The following is a 24,555-nucleotide window of genomic DNA, read 5'->3' on the forward strand; positions in this document are numbered from 1 at the left end:
TGGGCCTGCTCTCCACCTGCCTGCCCTTCTCGGGCACCATGCCCCTCCTGGGCAAGGCCAACCCCTCCCCTGCGTGCTGGGTGCTAGCTCTGCATTCAGACAGGCATCAAGCTGTCCATTCTTCGGTCTTTTCTCTGGTTTCTTCTGGATCTTTCTTCTCAGCATTTGTCCCTGCCTGACTCTACCATTAAAACAAACAAACAGATGGGGTGCCTGGATGGCTCAGTCACTTAAGCATCTGCCTTCAGCTCAGGTCATGATCCCAGGGTCCTGGGATGGAGCCCCGCATCGGGCTCCCTGCTCCGCGGGAAGCCTGCTTCTCCCTCTCCCTCTGCTCCTGCTTGTGTTCCCTCTCTCACTGTCTCTCTCTCTGTGTCAAGTAAATAAAATCTTAAAACAAAACAAAACAAAACAAAGCAAAACAAAAACAAAAACAAAACCCCAGGAACTTTTCTCAATTCCACACCCAACTCTAGGTTCTGCCCTCATTTAACTTGTTCAGCCAAGATTTGTTTAACCTACATTCTTTTTTTTTTTTAAAGATTTTATTTATTTATTTGATAGAGACACAGCGAGAGAGGGAACAAGCAGGGGGAGTGGGAGAGGGAGAAGCAGGCTTCCTGCTGAGCGGGGAGCCCGATGCGGGGCTCGATCCCAGGAGCCTGGGATCATGACCTGAGCCGAAGGCAGATGCTTAACGACTGAGCCACCCAGGCGCCCCTGTTTAACCTACATTCTGAGCCCCCTTCTGCCTGTCCCAGCCATTCTCAGCCTTGTGTTGATGCAATCAACACCCATACTGCTAAATCCAGTGAGTGCACTTTGGCTTAATTCACCTACTCTTGAGCCGGCATCTGGCACTACTGACCATGTGTTCCTCCTCCCCGAAGTTCCTTCCTTCCTCCTCACCTAGACTGACCCACTTTTTTCTCCCCTGGTCATGCTCCTCTGCCTGCTCTTTGTGTCTCTGTGTTCCTCAAACTGCTGTTCATCTCGCCCAGATCACTTTCCCCTGTAGACCGCAGCTTCAACTACCAGATGTCAATCTCCAGCTCAAATTCCTATCCTGAGCTCCAGACCCCTATATCCAGCCACTTCCTGGCCATTTCCACTTGATTCCTCAGAAATTCTGCAAAAAGAAAATGTTCAAACAGAACATATCATCTTTTCCTCCCATCTGCCAATCAGCCTCTTTGAATCACACCTGATGGCCCCTTTCCTTTACCCCCCACTTCTGCCCTACCTCTATTGATTCGATCACCGTTATCTTGTGATCAACCTTTTTTAATTCCAGCAGCTGCCTATCTACCTTAATGTAGGGCCTAATCCTTTGCCTGGATTATTATCTTCTTGCCTTCCCAGCATGCCCTCCGCGCCGCACCCCCCACCCCCTTCAACCTCTCCTAGCTATCATTGCTCTTTCTTCAACATCACGCTGACCAGTCACATGCAGCAGACCACCCTCCAGGGGTTTCCTGAGCTTTCAGGGTTGGGTCCCACACCCATGTCCCACCTACAGGATCCCTGTAGACAGTCAGACCTTACTTCCCCTGCTACTCCCCAGCAAGCATCTTTTGCTCTTGTCACACCAAATTCCCTATGAGTCCTCAAAAATACACATTTTCATGTGTTGACAGGTTCAGGCAGCTGCCTCTCTCTGGCCCCTTTCATGCTCTTCTTAAAGTTTAGCTCAAGATTTCTGCTCCCCCCCCCACCCCGCCCCATAGATGGTGCTGCCACTAAGGATCGTTAAGCAACCTTCTCCACCAGCTCTCACAGGTGTTTGTCTCCTGACACCTTCCATTTTCCATTTTAATCGTTTCTTTCCCTGTCTCTCGCCAGCAGCTGGAGAGCAGAGAACATGCTATATTCCAGGCTCCACAAACCATTTCTGGGAAGGACCAGACAGTAAATATTTTAGGCTATGTGAACATTATGGTCTCTCAATGACGAGACTGTAACGCCTCATCGACAGCACATAAATGAATGGATAGGTCTGTATTCCAATAAAACATTATTTATGGGCCCTGAAATTTATATTTGATGTAATTTTCATATGTCACAAAATAACATTCTTCTCTTAATATTTTTAAAAATATTTCAAAATGTAACAACTATTCTCAGATCATGGGCTGTTCAGAAACAGGCAGTGTTGGGCGCCTGGGTGGCTCAGTCGTTAAGCGTCTGCCTTCGGCTCGGGTCATGATCCCAGGGTCCTGAGATCAAGCCCCACATCGGGCTCCCTGCTCGACGGGAAGCCTGCTTCTCCCTCTCCCACTCCCCCTGCTTGTGTTCCCTCTCTCGCTGTGTCTCTCTCTGTCAAATAAATAAATAAAATCTAAAAAAAAAAAAAAAAGAAAGAAACAGGCAGTGTTTTATTCTGTTCTAGTAAAACCTCTACCCTGCACTCCAGACTTACAAATACACTGTCAACACTCAGCAAATGTTGGCTTCATAGATGACTGGTGCCCCTTCGGCTCAACTGGTCCCTGCTGGGAGAGATGACTGAAAGGGTCACCTTTTCTCTGGAGGAAACAGAAGTCAACAGCACGAGCATGTTTGGTCTGATGCTCTGTTAACCTCTGTCAACGTTTCTCCAAAAGAGCTTGAACTTCCCAAGGTCAAAGGAGAGGAAGGCAATGGGTTGTGTTTTCTCCCACATGAGGAGGTCTAAAGAGTTCATTTGCTTTGAGAGTCCATTTTAGACACTGCACTGAAGGGCAAGTAGCAAAAACAAGTCCTTCTCTTCTATTTCCTGGGTTTTAAAGGCAGCAATATCCCTGATAACCAACCAGGATAATAATCTTTAGAGAAATTGGTAAACATCAGTGTGGTTAAGGCATAGAAAAGCCTCTACTTTGTACCTCCAGAGTAAAGTGATAACAATGGAGTACTTCTCAAAGCATATAAAAGATGAAGATTTGTTTTTCCTCTGACAGTTCTGAATTACAAAGCGCCTCTCTGCCCCTCCCTCGGAGGGGCCTGACCGTGATGTGCTCAGAAGTGAGAAAGTGAGAAACGTAAAGATCAGAGGATGGACTCCTGCTTCGGACTCTTTCTAAGGGAAGTTGTGGCATTTCCTGGGGCATGATGCGGGCTAAGACACGCTGAAGTCAGGAAGGAATGATCAATGCTTGCAAAGGAATCCTACTCTGTTTAAGAAATGATTCCAAACAGGCTAGCAGAGCACGCAAGTCTGGTAGCAGTCATGGCCACAGCGGTACCAGACCCCACGGAGTGGCCGCCCTCCCAAGCCAGTCCTCGGCCTGGGAGGAAGTTTGAAGGGAAACCCAGAAGGGCTCTGGGCAAGAGTAGAAGGAGGCTTTTGTCCTCCCTGCACTAGCGGCGAGACCAAGTTCTCCACGGTAGCCAAACTGTGGCACTGGAGGGATACAGATGCCCTGTCAAATTACTGCTCAGGAAACGGAAGCATTTCTCTTGGAGCAGAGGGGGCTGATTGTCTTTTTACGTCTGGAGGGAAAACCGGTATATGAAGATTCAAAAAGGAAGTACTGGACTAGTCAACTCTCCCAGCTATCCTGCCAACCAGTGTGTAACTTGAGCTGCCTTTTCCACATGCCTTATGATTCACGCCGATGCATCATGTCAGTGCCTCCCAGGACACTGGGCAGCCACCAGCAAAGCCTCCTCCTACAATCCACCTTCTGGGGCAGCCCGAAGTGCCACCCACAGAATGCTTTCGGTAGCTCAGATCCCAGACTTGGGGGGGTGGTGGTGACTTAGGTGGGAGAGGGTGCAGGCCTGTGAAAGGCTGGATCTGGGCTCCCAGTGTTCTGTGATTTACAAAAATCTACATATATTTGGAGTCTTACCATCAACCTTGCTGACAGTTTTGAGTGGGGTGGGGCTGCCCTGCTCGTGGGGCCCTGAGAAGAGGTGGGGGGTGGTATTGGAGGCTGGCATCTGCCCTCCCCACTTCCCGCAGAGGAGGCCCACCCAGATCACACTGGATTCTAGGGTCGTGGCTCTCCCACTCCACCAGGCATCCTCAACCCCTCTGTGCAGGATAGCGTCTACACGGGCCCTGAAGAACGTGGGGAACAGGACTGTTCTCTTGGTAATTGTACATTTTTCACTCGGAACTTTTTGATAGATTTTATATCTATCCATAAATATTTTGTCTCTCTACAATGACCCAAAGGCTGCCCATTTTATGAACTTTGCCTAAATTTCTCTTTCAAACACACTCATCTGTATGGTTGATGGCCCTGCCTGATGACGCGAGAACCAAAGGCTCTCCTGTGGTCTCCAGCAAGCTCATTTTCTTTCTGCTCTAAATTATGGCACATTCCAACTTCCAATGCTAATTTCTTTCAAACTCCTTAAGTAAATATGTTGTTTTTCACTGAAAATACTTCAGGAAATATTGTCAACTTCTGAATCATGCTGAGAAGTGCCAGAGAGCATGGAAAATTTTAAACAAGAGATAGTCCAAAAGTCATTTTATATTTTGCTTGGAATGCATTAGAATTCTTTTTCCTGAGTTGATTTACTTTCTTAATCATGCTTTGCTTATGCTAATTGGTTTATATTTGTTGAAAGCGAGCCACAGGAAGGAAGACAACCTAAAAGCATCATTTTAGGAAGAAACAACCTGGGCATGAAATAGACCACTGGCCATCTGCAGCGAGAAGAACTCATCTGTGGTCACCGAGAGTTGGATTATCCTGAAATTCTTGGTCAAAATTCTTCACTTTTCCTCATATAATATCATACAATTAGAAAAGGTACATTTTAAGTTTCGTGTCAGTAAAAGGTTCAATCATGTGTAACTTTTAGCTGCTCTGCCTGGTGGGGTAAAAAAAAGCACAGTGAAGCAGTATCGAAAGTAAGAGAGAAATATGACCTTGGCTTTTTAACATGTAAACATACGTCTAATGTAATCAAAGACCATAGGAATATTTGGTATTTATTTTTTGAAGTTCTATAATGAAATGTGAATATATTACCAATGGGTAACTCTACCTAGTTTATTTGAGTGTGCCCAAAAACCTTGAGCTAGACAGATCACCAACTATGAAAAACAGATTTTTCAAAACTAATAGCTATAAGAATTCACATGAATTTTTAAAAATTAATTAGATTTAGACTAGAGGAAAATAAAACCTGACATTGGGGAGTATGAAATTTCTGCAGAAGGAGCATTTTTTTTTCAGTATTGACTGTAATTGGTACATTAAGGAGAAGTTATTTTGATCTGATCTTCATTCAAGTATATATCAGGTTATTTTTTAAAACTCCCTAATCTCTGCAGTTTTCAAAAGCAGGACAACATAAACAATCATAATATACTTTATCTCGTTATTTCAAAGGAGCCCTGAGAGGGATTTTTGGTTTCTGGTGGGTCCGTGTGCGTGTCAACTCTACCCCGTGTGTTTGTGTTTTAACCTGGGAAAAAGAGTAATAGGGAGAACGGGCAATAATAGCCTCAGTACTTTAGCCACAGACCCAAGTGACAGAGGAAGGCAATTTTCCTAAAAGCAATTTCTGGGAGCACTTTCTACATGAGAAAAGAGAGAAGTGAAACTCCTTGAGTGTTTAATGGTATCATAGATGGGAGAAACTGGTCCTGAGTTCCTTACATGTGCAGGGGAATGCGGGGTGTCTGAGAGACAGGGATCTCTGACCTTGGCCCTGTCTTCTGACTTCATGTTCAGGAAGCAGAGGCGGAGTATTTACAGGGCAGAGCTAGTCTGGGCCCCTGCCTACCACATCCCAAGAGATGCCAGGCAGGACGAGCTGCATTAAGAGCAGGGCTCAGTGTGGATGTTCTTATTTTCTTAGGCAAAATTACCCCGCAAACCTAAATAGTTAGACTTTAAGGAAAGCACTCTAATGGTGTTAGATACAGCTCAAACTACCAATGAAAAGGTCAAAAAACGGATATCCATTTTTGTCAAGGTGTGGGAGAACGGGAATTGTCATCTGTTTGGGAGGAGGGCAAATTGGCAAAGCCTTTTTAGAGAGCAAAAATGGGGCATGTACTTAATTACTCAGCCCAGACTTTTCACTTCTTGGAATCTTGCCTACGGAAATACTCATTGGCAACATTGTTTCTAATGGCAAAGACTGGTAACAACCTGAATATCCATCAGTAGAAGAAAAGTAAATGGTTGTACATCCATTCTAACAGGGAAAGATCGCTAGGTCATGTTATTGAATGAAAATGACTTTTTTTCAACAATGAATAGTATGATCCCGCTTATATTAAAATACTTACGTGTCTGTATGCCCATATGCATGTAAACCCAATGAAAAAGATCTGGCAGATACACACCAAAATGTTGGGGTGGGGGAGACCATTCCACAAAGAGAATGACATAACAGAACAGGCAGTATGAGTGAAGTGGTCTTCTTTTAAACTTTATATATTCATAAAATGGGCTTATTTCAATATGTATATGTTTATACTATGTGGACAATAAAGAAAAAATTTTTTAAAAGAACAAAAGTGATCTAAGTTTTTAAATTTTATAAGCATATCTGGTCCCTCTCCTTGGTATATCAGGGAAGATCAAAACATTTTCCAGATATGGAGTTGGCACTACTTTATAGTGTTAGTGAGATTAGACATAAGCAATGCTGTCCCTATTTCAGGAATCCCACTAAAGTAACGGGGTTTCAGTCTTATTTTGTTGCTTCAAACAAGAAACAGAACGCACCTCATCAGGTTCTACCGGACACTGAAATGACTTGGTAACTTTTTAGAAGCAAGTTAATCAAATGACTCCCTGTCCTCATGGCTGACTCTCAGTCATTTCAGTCATTACTAAATGTATTCCTCTGATGGAACAAGCTTCCTCTGAACCACACAACCAATGAAAGGAATAGCCTTTGGGGGGACGCCTGGGTGGCTCAGTCGGTTAAGCGTCTGCCTTCAGCTCAGGTCATGATCCCAGGGTCCTGGGATCGAGTCCCGCATCGGGCTCCCTGCTCCGCGGGGAGCCTGCTTCTCCCTCTGCCTCTCTCTCTCTCTCTATCTCTCATGAATAAATAAATAAAATCTTTAAAAAAAAAAAAAAAAGAAAGGAATAGCCTTCTATTTTCTCAGTGTGCGAAGTACGGAGTTAAGAACCAAATCCCGAGCCCACTGCCTTCCGCCATGCATTTGCTCTTCATCTCTGGGTTTGCTAATCTTCCTTTGTCCACTGTGCAAATCTCAGGAGGGAGCCAACACCAGCTTGCTTTGGTTATTCTCCCTAAATTACTGCCCTGGGCTAACACAGCTCAGTGATTTAAATCCTTCATATTAGTTTCCCTGGTACACAATCATAGTTGGAATGCCAACTGTTTAAATATTTATTTATTTATTTATTTTTAAAGATTTTTTTTTATTTATTTGTCAGAGAGAGAGAGAGAGAGCACAAGCAGGGGGAGCAGCAGAGGGAGAGGGAGAAGCAGGCTCCTCACTGAGCAAGGAGCCCGATGTGGGACTCGATCCCAGGACCCTCGGATCATGACCTGAGCCGAAGGCAGACGCTTAACGACTGAGCCACCCAGGCGTCCCTGTTTAAATATTTAAAAGAGCTCCCCAAGTATAATATAAAGTTATCTCTTTGTACTTCGAGTCCCTTAAGACACGTCTCCCTTTCATGGCTCTCTGTCTACCTCTCGGCCACCACCCGCACACCTTTAATACCCTTCTCTTAATCCTCTTCAGTTCATTCTTACTTTCTTCATCTGTCTTGGCACAGAGCTTCTTTGTTATTTAGGAAATGCCACCTGTTTATACAGGTGAGGGGAACTGTGCTAATCAAACCCTTACACATTTAATTTGAATCATCATCCAGGATCTGTGCTGTCCAATATGATAGCCACTATTTATTTAAATTTAAGTTAATTTAAAGAAAATTAATTTTAAAATTCAGTTTCTCTTTCTCACGAACCACACTCAAGTGCTCGATAGCCAACTGTAGCCAGTGGCTTGTGTCTGTGGCACTGGGCACCAGATGGACATCTTTATCATTGCAGTAAGTTCTCCTGGACAGCCAGATCCAGACATCTCAACTCTAAAAATACCTCGACCCCTGGGAGAATTCAAAACTTCAATGGCAAGAAAAAACTGAATCTTGGGAAAGCAGAAAGGGTATTAATTAATAATAATGAATAAAAGCAAAAGACAAATTCACTATGTGTAGAAATGAGTAAACAGATTTCCCCAAGTAAATACATTTTCTACAAATCTTTACATTTTCTCTTTAACAATCCAGCGATAATCTCTTCCTAAGCATTACAACCACTGGCTGGATTATAACTTTTTTTTTTCATTCAGGAATAAGCTTCTGTGGATTTTCAGAATTATTTTTTAAACAGAACATTTATGAAGCTCTCAGTCTGCTCCTTCTCATTTAGGTATAAACAAGTTTGAAGAGCTTGAGCAAACAGGAATGTGGGAATGTTTCCAAGTACTTTAAGGCCCTCTGAATGGGAAGCCAATTTTACATCCTCCAACAGTGACAAGGAGGCCACCTCCCCACTTGCTAAGCATCTACTCATCTGTCAGTTTGCTTGGTTATCACTTCCCCTTGAAATCTGCCTGGAACCACCCCCACCTTGCATGCAACACCCCAGCATTCATGTCTCCCCACTTTATCCAACTACCACCTCCTATGCATCCTTCCAGAACCGTGTACACCCCACCGTCTTCTCATCACCTACTGACACACCTGTCCTCCTCTGTGGCTGGGGGCTCCTCATGGCCAGGAAAGTGACTGACCCTGACTTGTATTCCCAGCACCTAGCACTGTGTCTGACACAAAGAAAGTTCTCAATAAATATTTATTAATCTGAGCTGAGCAAACTGGACCCAAAGTTATAAACATGCTTTCCACCCTAACTCAGACTCTTTTTTTTTTTTTCCACCCTAACTCAGACTATTGGGATGTGGTAGGCAGGGGCCCAGACTAACTCAGACTCATAAGTCCTGCAGTGAGGGGTATTTGAGGTATAATCAATGTAATCTACTTTGTTACTGTCTACATTTAATTTAACAGACATTTGAATTCAATTGAAATGTCAGCAGGAGCTATTACTGGCTATGATCCAGTTGGCTATTGATAGCCTACATGTATTTGCTAACTTGACTATAGTAGTTTCTCAACTTCTTGAGAAAAAAGTAAGATTTTCTCTGGGCCCAAATAGACCATTTAATGTGATTACCAAGTCACAGGAACAATGCTGTTCAATCTGAATTCTTAACATTTTTCAAAATACAAATAAATCCTTAAATGATGAAATATGGATTTAATAAGTCAAAATGTAATGAGAGGTACTGTCAATATTTAAAACTTCAATAAAAATTCACTCTCCAAAGTGTAAGCCAGCAAAGTATCAATTGGCTTTTGTTCTCACAAAACTTAACTTTACAAAATGGGCAAATACCCAAATTTCAAAAGGGAAGCCCAAATATGTCATATTCTGCCAAAAAATCATTAGCTCATATGCATGTGCTTTTAAAACCAAAATTTAATAATTTTGATTAAAAGACTGGCATTAGCAATCAAAATTTAAGACCTAGTAACTCAGCACTAAATGCAAGCTGTGAAAACCAGGAAAGTGAGTTCCTAAACAGAATGTGTGTGTTTGTGTGTATATATATATATATTCCTCTCTAGTGCTGTAATGATATCAAAGTCAAATGGACTCTTTCCCTCCAGGCTGAACTGGAAGCCTAATGGTTCCATTGTTTTTTCATCTCTCCTTTTCATATCAAAGAAATACCACATTTTTATAACATTGATGTTGAAGGACTGAATAAATACGATCTATCTCTGAACTTACTGAGGAATTTGTAGAACAATTTTGTGACTCTCCTTTATTTAGAGCAATACCCTGGAAATTATATTTGTATAGAGACTTAGCATTTCCAAATGCTTACAAGTGTATTATCACATTCAATCAAATTGTTTATATACCTGATTAGCGCAATTATTCAGGCAACATCTGCTCAGTTTACATATTACTCATGACATCCCCCCCCCCACCCCATGTCTTTTTCCTCCCTGGCCTGAAATGTGATCATTTTCTTTCCTATTAGTCTTGTACTAGCGGCAAGGGAGGAAGGAAAGGAGAGGAAATTCAGGCTAATCCTATTTTAAAATTTAGAGTTCTTTTAGAAAAAAGTCACTGAGAATATTAAAACTTCTAGTTAAATTAAGGGTCTGGTGAGTAGAGGCATGAATTTAAATGATTTAAACTATTTTAATATTTGTGACTTATTCAAATACCTTTCATTTATAACTTCCAATTAATAACATAATTGTTTATAATCATTATTTCCTTTATTTAGGCTTGTGTGCTAGGGATTATTATTTCTGTCTTCATGGGTGAGGAACGAGGACATGGAAAAACAGCACTGATCTGTCCCAGCAGGGGCCCAGATTGGAAACCAAGTCAGGGGATCCCAAATTGTACCATTCCCTGAAACCAGTGTTTCCCAAGCTTTAGCACATGTGAGAATCTCAGTGGGCTTGTGATGCGCAGATGGTGGGGGGTGGGGGGTGGGGGGTGTCCGAACCCTGAAATTTCTGATTTGGCAGATGGGGTGGGGCCTGAGAATGTGCATCTCTTAAAAAGCAGCAGTGGGGCCACACTTTGAGAACCAACTGCTATAAACCATGGCTGCCTCTCTCAGCTCTTCACAGCCCACTAAGCTGCAATGCACATCAGAGCAGAGAAAGTCTCCTCGAGACCCTGTGGGCCTCTACGTCCCTGCCCCCCACGGCCAACCAGACGCCATCACAGTGCCAGTGACGGGCACCTCACACACCCCACATCAGCGCTGCATGAGTGGGCTTCCGTTTTCTCATGGTCCGGGGGAAACAGCAGATTGGCCAAGAGAAACGTGTAAGTAACCTTTTCTGGTAGGATCTGTTTAAGCTAAAAGGTTTGATCCTTTATCTCGTCTAAGCCACTGAATTTATTAATCAAAACAAAGAAGCCCAAGACAGAAAGGAAAACTGACCCCTGGTCCCCACCCCTTCAAGGAGCACTTATGCCCTCGAGGAATCTGAGTCACACCGCCGCGAGGTAAGCCTTCCAGGAGTCTGTGGGTCCTCTCCCCAAATGCACAGACCATCACCACCGGCACTGTCAACGCTTCCCCAGCTTGCTGAAGACGGGCTGATTTGCTCTCATTCCGTAGAAATGAACGACTGCCCTGATTTTGCCCACCCCCAATCATTTCCACCATCCCTCCTTCCTTTCTGTTGCAAAATAAGGCACCTTAAATGGACATTATCCTGTTCATTTTTTCGGACTCCTTGGGAAGAGAGATGCTATGCATTTTTTGAGGGAAGTGGCCAGATTGTGACACCCCAGATAGGTAAATAGTTGGAGAACCAAGATCACGTGAACCACAACATTCTATACGAGATCCCACTGATGAAAATATAATAGCTGCAAGAAATGGATTACTGACAGTTAATGTGTAACGTCATGGTCTTACCTATGCACACTAGATCCATAAAACCATACATTCCATAGCAGATTTGAAAAAGGATGTCCTTCCTCTGCCACACTGCATAGGGGCTGAAGGCTGACCAAAGGAGCCAGGTCACACTCGCTATTAAGAACAGGGATCCTAGGATTACAGCAATCATCTGAACTTTCTCAACCAGTGTTATAGAAATGCTTTGCCACTAAAAGAAAAACAGAGGCATGTGAGAAAAAGGTGCTGCGTTTAACTTGAAAAGAAAAAAAAAACCCACATTTTCAGCCCCATGTTTCTCTCCATCATGTTAGACCCTTTTCAATCTGATCAGCCCCCACATGACTTTTTCCATTTCATCCAGGATATAAAAAAATAGACAAGCAGATAAAGATTAATGAGTTGCCTTAGCTTCATTATTTTCCGTAATTCACCGTTCTGCAAATTTAATCTAGTTTTATTCCAGATAACAGTACTGGGAGTGAATGGCTGAAGAATATTTAGTACCTGGGATCACATTATTATCTTTCACACATGCATGAAATTAAATACACTCTGAAGATATGTGTTGAAGACTCCTCTACTTGGAAACTTATTTTGCTCTTTAACACATTTGGCTACTGCAAAAAAGGGAACTGTTTCTTGTTTTTGCAAAAAAAAAAAAAAATGTAAGCAACAAATAAATAAGTTATGTAAGAACATCAGTTAAAAAGTCGTTAAAGTAACACACTAGAATTTTAAGGGAACTATTAAGATTGTACATTATCTGTTATTGGTACATTTCATATACTCAGATATCACTGAACTTTAATTATCTAACAGGTAATCTGTGAAGCAATTTTTGTCAAGATTTAGAATTTGTAAACAAACAGAGTATCTTTGAAATTCACAAACTGTGTAAATACCACACTGTTCAATGGGGAGAATAATTTGGTATCCTAAGTATCGGTATTTGGGAGGATTTTACAGTACAAATGATCAAAAGTCTTTCAAGTGTGTTATCAACTTGAAAGAATTAATTAGTCATGTTCTCCCTTTTGCATAATTGAGACAGAAACAAAACTAGAATTGCTATTACGGTTTGTCAGTAAACAATGAAACTCAAAACAACCTGCACAGTTTCATTCTGTGTGAAAGAGCTCTGTAAAAACAAATGAGCTTGAAAAATCAGTATCCATTGGGTGAATCTGATATTTCCTTAAACTCTTTACTTACCTTTAAGTCTGAATATGTGCATCCCAAATGGCAAGTCTATCACCACCCTTCCCTCTCTCCCTCACTGCTTCTGTCTCTCATCATAAATAATTTACTTATCATATTTAAATATGCCCTTTATCCTGCATATTCATGGATATTGTTAAATTCTACACTTGTTAAGGATTAAATATCAAAATGCATTTGAAATATTTAATTCTCTAAAGTCATTTATTTTTCCTTTAAAAACTTCAGAACCAAATGATAGTTTGGTGGAATTCTATAAGAAGGGTATTTCTAACAATTTTAATATGCAGATTCACTTGCTGAAAAATGGCTTTTGCTTTTATAATTCTGGATGAATAATAATTAAATTTGTCAATATATCTTATCATTACAACTGAATCAATTTATTTCAATTATGTATTTGAAGTTTTTTTTTTTACTAGTTTCCTGACATAATCTTAAACACATTAATTTCGAACTGCCTGGCAATGGAATTTAAAGCCATTTTAAATTTGGTGTCACCGAACAAGTATAAAGTGTCACTATTTATTGGTTTTTAGTCTCAGGGTTCATTGAAATCTGCATTAAATACAACAACATGGTGAGCAACACAGAAAACTACTTCCAGCTAACATCCATCCCAGATGGATGCCATCATGTCTATATGCATTGTTACTCTTCATCAATTTATTAATTACATCAGATAGATGAAAACAAAGCATACTTCTAAACTTATGGGGCAAAGGTACACAAGTTATATGTGTGTGAGAGAGAGAGATTTTCACATGGTGAGCCATCTGTTTCAAAATACATAAGCCTGAATCATAAGAGTCTTGGGTAAGCAGCAGTGAGTTAGGAGGATTTATCAAGAATGGTACGGGGCGTCTGAGTGGCTCAGTTGGTTAAGCATCTGCCTCAGGCTCAGGTCATGATCTCAGGGTCCTGGAACTGAGTCCCGTGTAGGGCTCTCTGCTCAGCATGGGTCCGTTTCTCTCTTGTACTCTCTCTCAAGTAAATAAATAAAAATCTTAAAAAAAAAAAAAAAAAGAATGGTCTTACTGATATCTACTTTCCTTTCCAGAAATCCTTTATGTTCCACATTCATCCTGTAATTTTAGTGGAGTTAAATTTGGACAGCTCAATATTGTACAATTAATTATATTTAGCTTCAGTTAGGCTTACTAATTAATTGATCCAAGACTGCCTGCATGCCAATTTAGAAAAACATGGTGGTCACAGGCATATGTGATGAGGTCCTACTAAACACTCAGGGGTTCGGTGAACTGGTCAGGATGGATGGATGAAGCTGAGGTGTCTCCTGGGACACAGGAAATTGCGGGGGTTCACATCTGAGAGTGAGCCTGACTGCCGGCCACACTGGGCCTGGAAGCTTCTGACACACAAAGCTAAGGTGTTCCTTGGCAGGGAAGGAGAATGAGCAAAGGGGCAGACTTACCAGGAATAAGAAATACTGATGTTTCACACTTGTTTGAGGACACCAAATTTAAAATGGCTTAAAATTCAAATACCTGGCAGGTTGGAATTAAATGTGTGTTTTAAAATTACGTCCTGAAAGCTAGGGGAAAAAAAGAGAACAATTCTCAATTTCAGTACACTGAGATGCTTATTTATTATTATCATAGGAATTATCTTTTGTGGTAGACATAGGAAATAATTTGAGATTTTTGAAGCTTATTTCTCAAGAAGGATAAACTGCTCAAAATCTACAATAAGCTCCCTGAAATTTCTGGTTTTATACCACTCCAGTAATAACGCAAATATGCCAGTATGTCTAAAAGTGCTGTGATGTTCTTTATACACTGATGAATCTTAAAATTAGCACCATTTCACTGAATAGCTAATGAGGGTAAACCATTATTGAACCAAAATCATTAAACTGATTATGAACATAAGGATTTTCCCTTTGAATGCTGATATCATCTTGGTAATTTCTTTGCCCATTATATGATGCTCTTTCTTACTGTTACCATTATGCGAAAAAAGTGGGATTATTCACATTCTTCCCCTAGGAAAAATAATGCTGCCTTCCACCACTAGGAAACACCCACATGACGTCTTTGCCCTGGGAGGTACACATTATCTAACGGGCTCAGCTTCAAGAAGCTGTGTTAATGGACCATTAGCTTAGACAATAAAAATAGAAGATGAGTCTCTCGGGGTTTCTCTCTCTATCCCAATGGTATCCAAGGCCTGGATTTCAGTCTGTAAGATATTTCTGAATCTTGAACAGAATTTGTCAACTGCTGAACATACTTTTCACCTCTAAAACTTAATATGCATGGATGTATGTATACAGGTATGTGTGTATGTATGTGTATGTGTGTATGTATTTATTTAAATTTCTTTCCAAGTTTGGAAACATAAGTCCTATAACAATAAGCAGATTGACTCTAAATAATTGCTATTATTTATTTCTTTCCATAATATTTGAATATGTTTGACTTTTATATTCCTGAAAAGATGTTCACTTCTACAAAAATTATTGGATGTGGGGCGCCTGGGTGGCTCAGTCGGCTAAGCGGCTGCCTTCGGCTCAGGTCACGATCCCAGGGTCCTGGGATCAAGCCCCACATCGGGCTCCCTGCTCAGCGGGAAGCCTGCTTCTCCCTCTCCCTCTGCCTGCCACTCTGCCTACTTGTGCTGTCTCTCTATCTCTCTGTCAAATAAATAAATAAAATCTTAAAAAAAAAATTATTGGATGTATTGTTAGCAAAAATAACAATCTTCTGAAAGTTCATCCTCATTTGGTGTATAGAAGTAATTTAAGGATTACAGCCTATATTTATATAGGATCAATATGTCCCAGGCACTTTTCTAAGAGTTTTTTTTTTAATTAATTTAATCCCCACAACAACTCTGTGAGGAAGGTATTATTATTATCCCCATTTTAAAGATATGTAACCTGACGCAGAGAGAGGTCAAACACTTTGCCCAAGGTTACACACCTAGTAAGGATGAAAGCTGAGATTTAACCCAGGCAGTCTGGCTCCTAGGTTCATGCTTTTATGTTATATTTATATTATATATTTATATATCCTTGAACAACACAGAGGTTAGGGATGCCAACCCCCCACACAGCCAAAAACCCATGTATGACTTCTGAATCCCCCAAAATGTAACTACTAATAGCCCACTGCTGACCAGAAACCTTAGCAATGGCAGGGCCACATGGGTGGCTGTCAGTTGAGCATCTGGCTCTTGATTAAGGCTCAGGTCATGATCTCAGGGTTGTGAGATCAAGTCCTACATAGGTCTTGGGCTCGAGCTCAGCAGGGAGTCTGCTTGGGGAGTCTTGCCTCTACCCCTCCCCTCCCACTGCACACACACACACTCTCTCTCTCAAATAAATAATAAATCTTAAAAAGAAAAGAAACCTTAGCAATGACATAAACAGTCAACTGACTCATATTTTGTAAGTTATATGTATTATATGCTATATTCTTACAATAAAGTAAGCTGGGGGGGGATGCAAATAAAATCATAAGGAAGGGAAAATACATTTACAATATCGTACTGGATTTATCCAAAAACATCCATGTATAAGTGGGCTCACGCGGCTGAAACCTGTGTCGTCCAAGGGTGAATTGTACTATGTAATAGTTCTACTGAGCTCTGATGACAATGAACTACAATACACCCCATCTTTGCAGTGACACCACGGTTTTCCTGGGAACAGCTTCAAGTCTGTCTTCTCTGGTCTCCTGAAATAGCTTTGCAGCTGGACTGCTAGCCATGAGTCATTCCCTGATACCAAGTGGCACCCCAAGCCTACGTTCCTAATGAAAGGAGCCCCGTGAAGGAAAGCTACGTGTGTGGCTCAGTACATATTCCCAGCGCCTGGCATCTAACTGTCGCAGGAAGGATGAAAAGAAGGGATAGAGGGATATGATGAGGAGGAGAGGGAAGGAAGGAGGAAGGAAGAAAGGGAGGAGGGGAAGGAGAGGGAGGGACATGTACGCTCCCCAATTCTGCTTAATCTGCCTCCCTGTATTATCCCAGATGCCATGTACTTTTCATTTTGGTCCCTCTCTGCCTTTGAGCCTGTTCCTTTCTCAGCATGCTATGCCTTCCTCCCTTTTCTCACAGGTGGAAATCTCTCCCCCATCCGTAACTTGCTTTCATGCCGACTCTTCTAAAAAGCCGTCCCCTCCTCTCCTCATGCAGAATCCCTCTGTCCGGACCCCATAATCGACTGTTTGTATTTCTGTTGAGTGCAGATTTCTTCTTGCATCCCAGATGATTATTTCCCTGTTGTCCACAGACTGTAAGTTTCACGAAGGCAGAAGCTAAGTCTCACCCAGAAAATACTTGACTCCTTGTTATCCTGACTTCAGTTTCCATCATCTATCTGACGGCCACAATCTCATTCTCTGCACACCTATTCTGTCCTTCCTACGGGATCAAGTCCCAGCTCTGGCCAAACCACCACTGAGTAGAGAAGTGAGAATTTAAACTCCGATCTCTTTCCAAAGCCCAAGTTCTTTCTAAAATGCCCTTCTCTCTGCCTACATAAACTGACATGTCCTACATCTGAAAGCAAAAACAAACTGGGCATAATTATACCGCTCTAAAAGGTGTTGTTGTACAGTTAAGGAAAAGTCAACATATGCAAAAAGCAGTCGAGCAGAGCAGAGCCAATGCAATGGGACCAACTGTTTTCTAAATGGCGTTCTCGAATGAATACTTCTTCAGTCTGAATGTTGTTAAATGAATATTAACCTTAAGAAGACAATCTCAGGGAGATAGATCTCTTTTATTTTAATGAAGTTTGAAAGGAATTAAATAAATTCACATTGGAAATTGTTTAATATTCTCATTATACACAGCTGTTCAGAGATGCACCAAGTAAGGTCCACCAGTCCTAAAAAGACACAGACAATGTACATGGCCCAGAATTGGGTATCACTGCATATGAGGGTCCATGTCAGTGTGGCATTCTTCATGGGAAATTAAATAATATCCCAATAATTACCACAGACTTCTTTGAAACCATGGCAAAATGGTTGCCTTTCCCACTGAAATCTAATTAATTAGCACAGATTTATAACTTCCTTCAGAGAAAAAAGGATGAAAGAATAAGCTGGGAATTTTCTTTAAAGAAATGATGGGAGCCCAAGCCAAGGTAAGACCAAGTCATCTCCTCATATAAATCACTTCCAGCCGGTAAGACAAGAACTGGAGAAAGGCATATACTCCATCAGGCCTCCAGGAAGCTATTTAGAAAGATGTACCTGTCATTCCATTGTCTGAAATAGTTAAGGCACCTTCTCAATTTAGAACCCAATTTCCTTCCCGAAAATAACACACACTCAGAGGGAATGAAATTGAACTTAAAGAAAGTAGATTCGTTCAGTTTGCATTAAATCCTTCATTCTAAAGTACTGTTTCACCTTTGTTTTTAAAAGGCAAGCCAGATATGAATCATAAGCTAACAGATTTGTAGTATGATGATTTATAGCATGCAGAATGACAGGTGGGATTACTTACCAGTGTCACAGGAGAGAACACCTGCTCTTAAGAAATGTTCTCTTCAGAAAAATGAATTTAGCTAAAACCTATTTTCAATCATTTTAGATGGTGTTTAAATTGAACCACTATAAGTTGGGATTTGAAATGCTGGCAGAAAACATCTCTGTGTAATCAATCTGACATGAAGATACAACATTCAGTTAATTATATGCCCGTTCTTTGTAGAGTTGTATTTATAGGCTGCATATTAAACATGACTTCATGGTTTGGTATGGGTCCTCTCTGCTAGAAAAACATCTTCAGAAACTTATCAGAGATGAAATAAAAATTAGAGCAAAAAAATTTGCTTTGCCTGAGAAAGGTGAAATTTTTTTTTTTTTGAGAAAGGTGAAATCTAAACAACTCAGATGAAATAAATAGAAAAACATGGAACTGCTTCTTTAAAATAATTAAGAAAAACTGATAAAACTCTAGTAAGGCTAATGAAGAAATAAAAGAGGAGATATAAAATGACTGCTCCTACAGGTAAAAAGAGTAATAAGGGTAAATAATAAACAACCTTATGCCAATTAAGTCAATAACATAGACGAAATAGATAAATTATTTGAAAAACGAAACATCAAAACTGACTCAAGAAGAAATAGAATGTATGACTAACCCTTTACAAAACAGTTGAACTTATAATTAAAAGCCTTCCACAAACAAATGAACAAACATCTCAAGGACCGACGGTTTTACTGGAGAATTTTATCAAACATTTAGAAAAAAAAATAATATCCAAGTTACATATACTCTATTAGAAATAAAAGAGGACAGAATAGTCCCCAACTTATTTTATGAGGTCATGCAAAACCGTGATACCAAAACCTGAAAAAGAAAAGAAAATTATAAAAAAAAAAAAATTCCAGACTAATATTCCCTAGGAGCATAAATGAAAAAGTAATCCTCTACAAAATATTAGCAAACCAACTCCAGCAGTATACAAAAAGAATAATGCATACTGAGTGAGTGGGGCTTATCCTAGGTTGAAATGTTGATATAACAAAATGTCAATCTATGTAATTAATGATATTAAGAAACTAAAAAATAAAAGAAAAAGAAAAAGATCCTCTTAAAAGATACAGCAAAATTATATGACAGACACTCATTCAAGATGAAAACTAGGAATAGAAAGAAAACTTCTTAACCTGAAAAGGGCATTTACAAAGACTTAAAGCTAGGATCATACTTAATGGTGGGAAGAAAGAAAGAATGCTTTCTCCCCTAAGATCAGGAACTGGGAAGAGATGTTCACCCTTATTACTCCTATTCACTAGGAACTAGAAACCCTAGTCAATGGAATAAGTCAAGGAAAAAAAAGGTATAAAGATTGTAAAGGAAGAACTATAAAATTATTTCTATTTGTAGATGACATGATTATCTATGTAGAAAATCCTAGGGAATCTACAAGAAAACCTAACAGAGTTAGGAAGTTAATTTAGCAAAGCCTCAAAATACGAGGTCAATAAACAAAGATCAATTGTGTAAAATACCAACAGCAAAAAGTTGGAAAATGAAATTACAAAAAACAATACTACATAAAAAATACCATAAATCACAAATGACTTAGGACTAAAATTTTTAAAAAATAATCTGCAAATCACTGCTGAAAGAAATTAAAGAAGACCTAAATAAATGGCACTTACGAAGACTCACTATTGTTCAGATAATTATTCCCCCCAGATTTAGGTTCTACAGTTAAAGCAGAAGAAAACAGTATCAGGAAAACAATGGTTTCTTGTTACTGTCTACAGTTTCAAATCAGAGGCCACTGGTTTAGAATGATCGCTAATCAGTTGATGTTAGCAATCTAATTTTAACTCACAGTGATTAAAAAGAAAAACAAATCTCCAAATCGTTGGTTGCAATTTCCACAAGAGTTCAGCAGAAAACCCTCTGGACTTACTTTCTTGTAGGGAACAATCTTTCCCACTGTTCCCTTGGCTGGTCGTAATGCACATCCTGCGAGGCACCACGTCCTGGCCACAGAACATCATTTTGTTTAATTAAGATGCCTGGAACTAGATCACATGACCAAGACCAACAGAACAGCAGAGAAGTGGATGGGCAACTCCCCATGTGTACTAGGGGATGTCTGAGGGTTTCATGTGTGTACAGAACTCAGAGCACCAATGAAATTTTTTTCTTCCAGAAATCTAGAAATCCCAAGCGGTTTGACAAGCCATGTCCCAGGACTATAGAGATTGTACTCAATATGGTTTGCAGCGCAAGGAGAAGAAATTGAGCACTTCAAGGTTAAGGGCCACCTTGGGGGGGTCCTGGGATGAGTGTCAAGGACTAAGTGTCTGGGACCTAAGATTAAATGAAGTAGGAGAGAAATTTTCTTTCCCTAGAATAAAGCCCCTGGAAGAAGATGGCCTCTAAGACTTCACTCTGGTAAGGAGGTTCTTCCCAGTTTTCCTCATGACAATTAGGCTCGATTGTGCTAGACATAATAGGCAAGGCTACACTTTGACTTCAGGGTCAGGAGAATAAAGTCCTGGATGAATTGGGACAAAGATAAAACTGGTCCAAGGCCACAGAGAGCACCAAAGGGACCACAAATCCAGAGCTAGGTAGGCCAACATGACCAGAGAGTCTGCAAAGTTTGAAAATTTAGTTCTGGCGGCTGGGGGCAGGGGAGGGGAGGAAAGGAAATGAATCTAAAGTAAAGGTTTGGTTACTGAGAAGCAAAACCAGCCGAGCCCAGAGATGTGGAGTGGGAAGGGATGCTACATGGGAGGGGCATCTGTGAATGGCCAGGGACCAAGACGCTAACTACACAAGTGAGATGAGCCTTCTAAAGAAATGCGTGTCCAGAAAAACCCCTGGAATAAAAGCTGTCCTTTATCTCGATGCCAAATCTTTGGAATAGGAAACTAAGTCCTGAAGAATATCCTATTTGGCTGTCTCCAGACTCACAGGATGATAGTAGATCAAAGGAGTAGAAGGTGTGAAAAGTCTTCTTATAAGAGATGAGTATCCTTTATTGGAAAGTTTTGTCTGAGAAAAATCTCTCAAACGACTATTAACAGAAGCAATGACTTTTGAACTAATAAGCATCACTTTAGCAACTATAGGGCACAGAATCCATGAGAAATACCAAAGATTCTGGATCTCACTTAAGATAAAGTATATTGATTCTCCCCCTTTTTCCTTCTTAATTCTTCCAGAACTGTTCCCTATCTCATCTCTCAATGTTCTCTCTTGTTCAATTGTTTTGATTGTTATAGAGTGTCACAATTGTCAAAGGCTTGTAAATCCACATTTAACAATCCAAAAGTTAAGATAAAAATACACTTTAGCTCTTCTGTGTTCAAGACCTTATATTGCCTTTTCCCTCTCTGTGTTAATTCTTTCTGTAACAAAAGCAGGTGCTATCCATTATTTCAAATCAGGGAAATCTGCTCCAAGTGCCAACTGTCTAACAGTGTTAGTCTTAGTAACTAGATTTTGCCCCATATGAATCAAAAGCGTGTCTGTATATAATCCATTTCTAGTTCATTACTCTTCTCAATATTCGATATTAATTATGTTTAAACACAGATTCCCCTGGAGATTTCTATCTAAGTAATTAGTAGGTGGTAATAACCATATTTATGTGTTTTCTCGACAAAGAGTTGAAAACTACCTTTGTTAAAGCTTATTTAAACTCTCAGTGGACTGTTGCTGTTTTCAGTCTAGAGTCTGGAGCAGAATTTTCATGGAGAGAAACTATCTTCCCATTTGAAATACTTGAGTGCATGTCACCCAAACACTATATTCTGGTGGTCAGAACAGCGCCCTAGGTAATTAGGGACCAGAGCATGAGGAATATCACCTCTTCTGTGGAATTTATGCAGTCTTAACTAAGTGACTTTCTCTTAGCTATGGAGAGGCAGCATAATGTGCTGGGACAAACAGACGGCTGTGAATTGGCTCTAATAACAAGTGAATTATTCTTATAAGGATCTCCAGTGTTCTCTATAAATGACATTTGACAAGGTATCTCAGAAGAATTTTGTACCGACACTCCATGCTTTGCTCCCCTTCCTTAATTGGGTTCTGGGGACTGAACGAGTGGCCATAAGACCATGAAGTCAGGAAGTGGCAGTGTCAGGAACAGGGAAGACACAGCCCATCGCACTGAGTACTGAACGCAACGTCTACTACACGTAACTGGGCTTTGCCTCAGTTCTTGGCCAGGGAAGCCTCACCATGAGATGACACCACCAACATAAAGGTGTGCACGGAATGGCATCTGCTTTAAATTTCTGATTTGTATAAGTGTATCCCTTCAACATATACTTACCAGATGCCTGGTACACGCCAGGCCCTACAGCAGTTACTAGGCTGAGGAAAAATCCTATTCTTATGGGAATCACTATCTAGGTATTAAAAAGAAATGCAAAAGGCTTTTAGGACAAGGCAGCAGGTGAGCTGAGTTTGAAAGGATGGGCAAGAAGCATCTGCCCAGTGGAGGGTAGGCTAAAGACGTGGGGAGAGATGGGAAAGGCAGACAGGAAGAAGCATGTGCAAAGGAGCTGACACGTCTGGAAAATAGTGAGATTTTTATTGTTGCTGGAGAGTAGAGTCCATGTGGGCAAGTGGTGGGAGCCAGCTCCTGAGGGGCTCCCAGGATTGGCTGTGGAGTTTGAGTTTTATCCTCTCAGGCAATGACTATTAGACAATCACAAGGAAGAACCAGGTCTGAAGATGACAGGATGTCTCTGAGGGGTTTACCTGCCTGGCTCTGCTCTTGCTTCTGGTGTTTCCCAAAGAGGGACACAGTGTATCCATCCCACATGCTCTTCTGCCATGTGGCCTCGCCCATTCCCGTCAAGAAAGAGCATCGATTTCTCCCCTCCCTTGAGTAATGAATGCTCTAACCAGCAGAATATGGCAGAAGTGACCCTATATCAATTCCAAGCACAGACTTTAACTGTCATGCAGTTTTTCTTCTAAGAAGTGTGACCACCTCAAGACTGCCATGCCGTAAGAATCTCAAGCCATGAGAAGCTGTGGGTAAGGACGATGTCATGTGAAGAGGGAGACCAAAGAGCACTGAGGCACTAGACATGTGAATGAGAAGCTATCTTGGAAGTGGCTCCTCCAATCCCAGACCCTCAGCAGATACCACAGTGATCACAGACGAATCACCCAACTGAACCCTTTCCAAACCACAAAATCACGAGCAAAAGAAGATAGTTGTTTCAAATCACTAAGTATCAGGATAAGATTTTTCAACAGCAAGAGATGAGGGGAACCCCCCCTTCACTGATCACTCTTTGCATCGTGGTAACTGCGGGAGCAACAGGCTAAGAATCAGAAAACCAGACTCTTGGTCTGTCATCAACTCATTCCAGTTCCCCAACTTCTCAACCCTCCTCACCCCCACTTTTAAAATGAAGATTTCAATTAAATCACCTGGTAATGCTCTATAATTCCCTCAAATACTCCTTTTTACTATGTAACTTTACCTTCCCACTGTGCCTTTTACCCCTGCCCTTCTCCTCCCCATATCACCAAGGGGTCCTAAGACAAATTGTCCTTAAAAGCATGAGGATTTCTTGGGGATAATGGAAATGATCTAAAATTGGAATGTGCTGATGGTTGCACAAGCCAACGCATTTACTAAAAATCACTGAATTGTGCATAAAAAAATAGGTGATTTTAATGGTATGTAAGCTATGCCTCAATAAAAACTTTTTAAAGATTTATTTATTTATTTTAGAGAGAGGGAGAGCTAGCAGGAGGAGGGGCAGAGGGAGAGGGAGAGAATCTCAAGCAGACTCCCTGCTGAGCGTGGAGTCTGACATGGGGCTTGATCCCAGGACCCTGAGATCAGGACCTGAGCTGAAATCCAGAGTCAGATACTCAACTGACCGAGCCACCCAGGCACCCCTGAATAAGACTATTTTTTAAGCCCTCAAAAAAGAATCCTTAAAATAGCAAAATGAGTGAAATCTTTTCAGCAATTACTTGCTTGGTTGGTGTATGCTCTTTTATTATAAAATACTTGAAATGAGTTTAACTTTTAATTAAATATAATTCCTAGTGCAACCCAACAGAGAGGGGACCCATAACGCCATTTACCCAAATTCACTCTGCTCAGCTTTTCAATTCCTAGAAAGGTACACACTGGATAAAGAGTTTAGATTCTGGGTGAGATTTGAATACAGGGTCTGATATTTCCACCTCTTTGCTCTATGACTTTGGACAAGACCACAGGGACTCCCCAGCAATCACATCTGTGCACACCATGTTATCAAAGCAGAGATACACTGCATAATCAGAAGCCACAGAAAGCATAGAGCAGGAGGTAACATGTGCTCTGGGGTTTGGAAGCATCAGGGGAAGTTCATTAGGCAGAAAATAAGGTACCAGACAGAAGACCC

The 24,555-nt window shown here is 40.9% G+C and overlaps 1 protein-coding gene across 1 annotated transcript in view; it reads right to left on the minus strand.

Moving 5' to 3' along the window:
- Positions 1–24,555, minus strand: part of MARCHF11 (membrane associated ring-CH-type finger 11) — a 98,888-nt gene that overhangs the window by 12,404 nt on the left and 61,929 nt on the right. The window contains exon 3 of the mRNA XM_081825748.1: positions 11,468–11,660. Within this exon, the coding sequence (XP_081681874.1) occupies positions 11,468–11,660 (193 nt within the window). The remainder of the gene's footprint in view (positions 1–11,467; positions 11,661–24,555) is intronic.

The sequence above is a fragment of the Leptonychotes weddellii genome, chromosome 7, assembly GCF_054177405.1.
Source record: "Leptonychotes weddellii isolate Sample4059 chromosome 7, ASM5417740v2, whole genome shotgun sequence".
NCBI classification, from domain to species: Eukaryota; Metazoa; Chordata; class Mammalia; order Carnivora; family Phocidae; genus Leptonychotes; species Leptonychotes weddellii.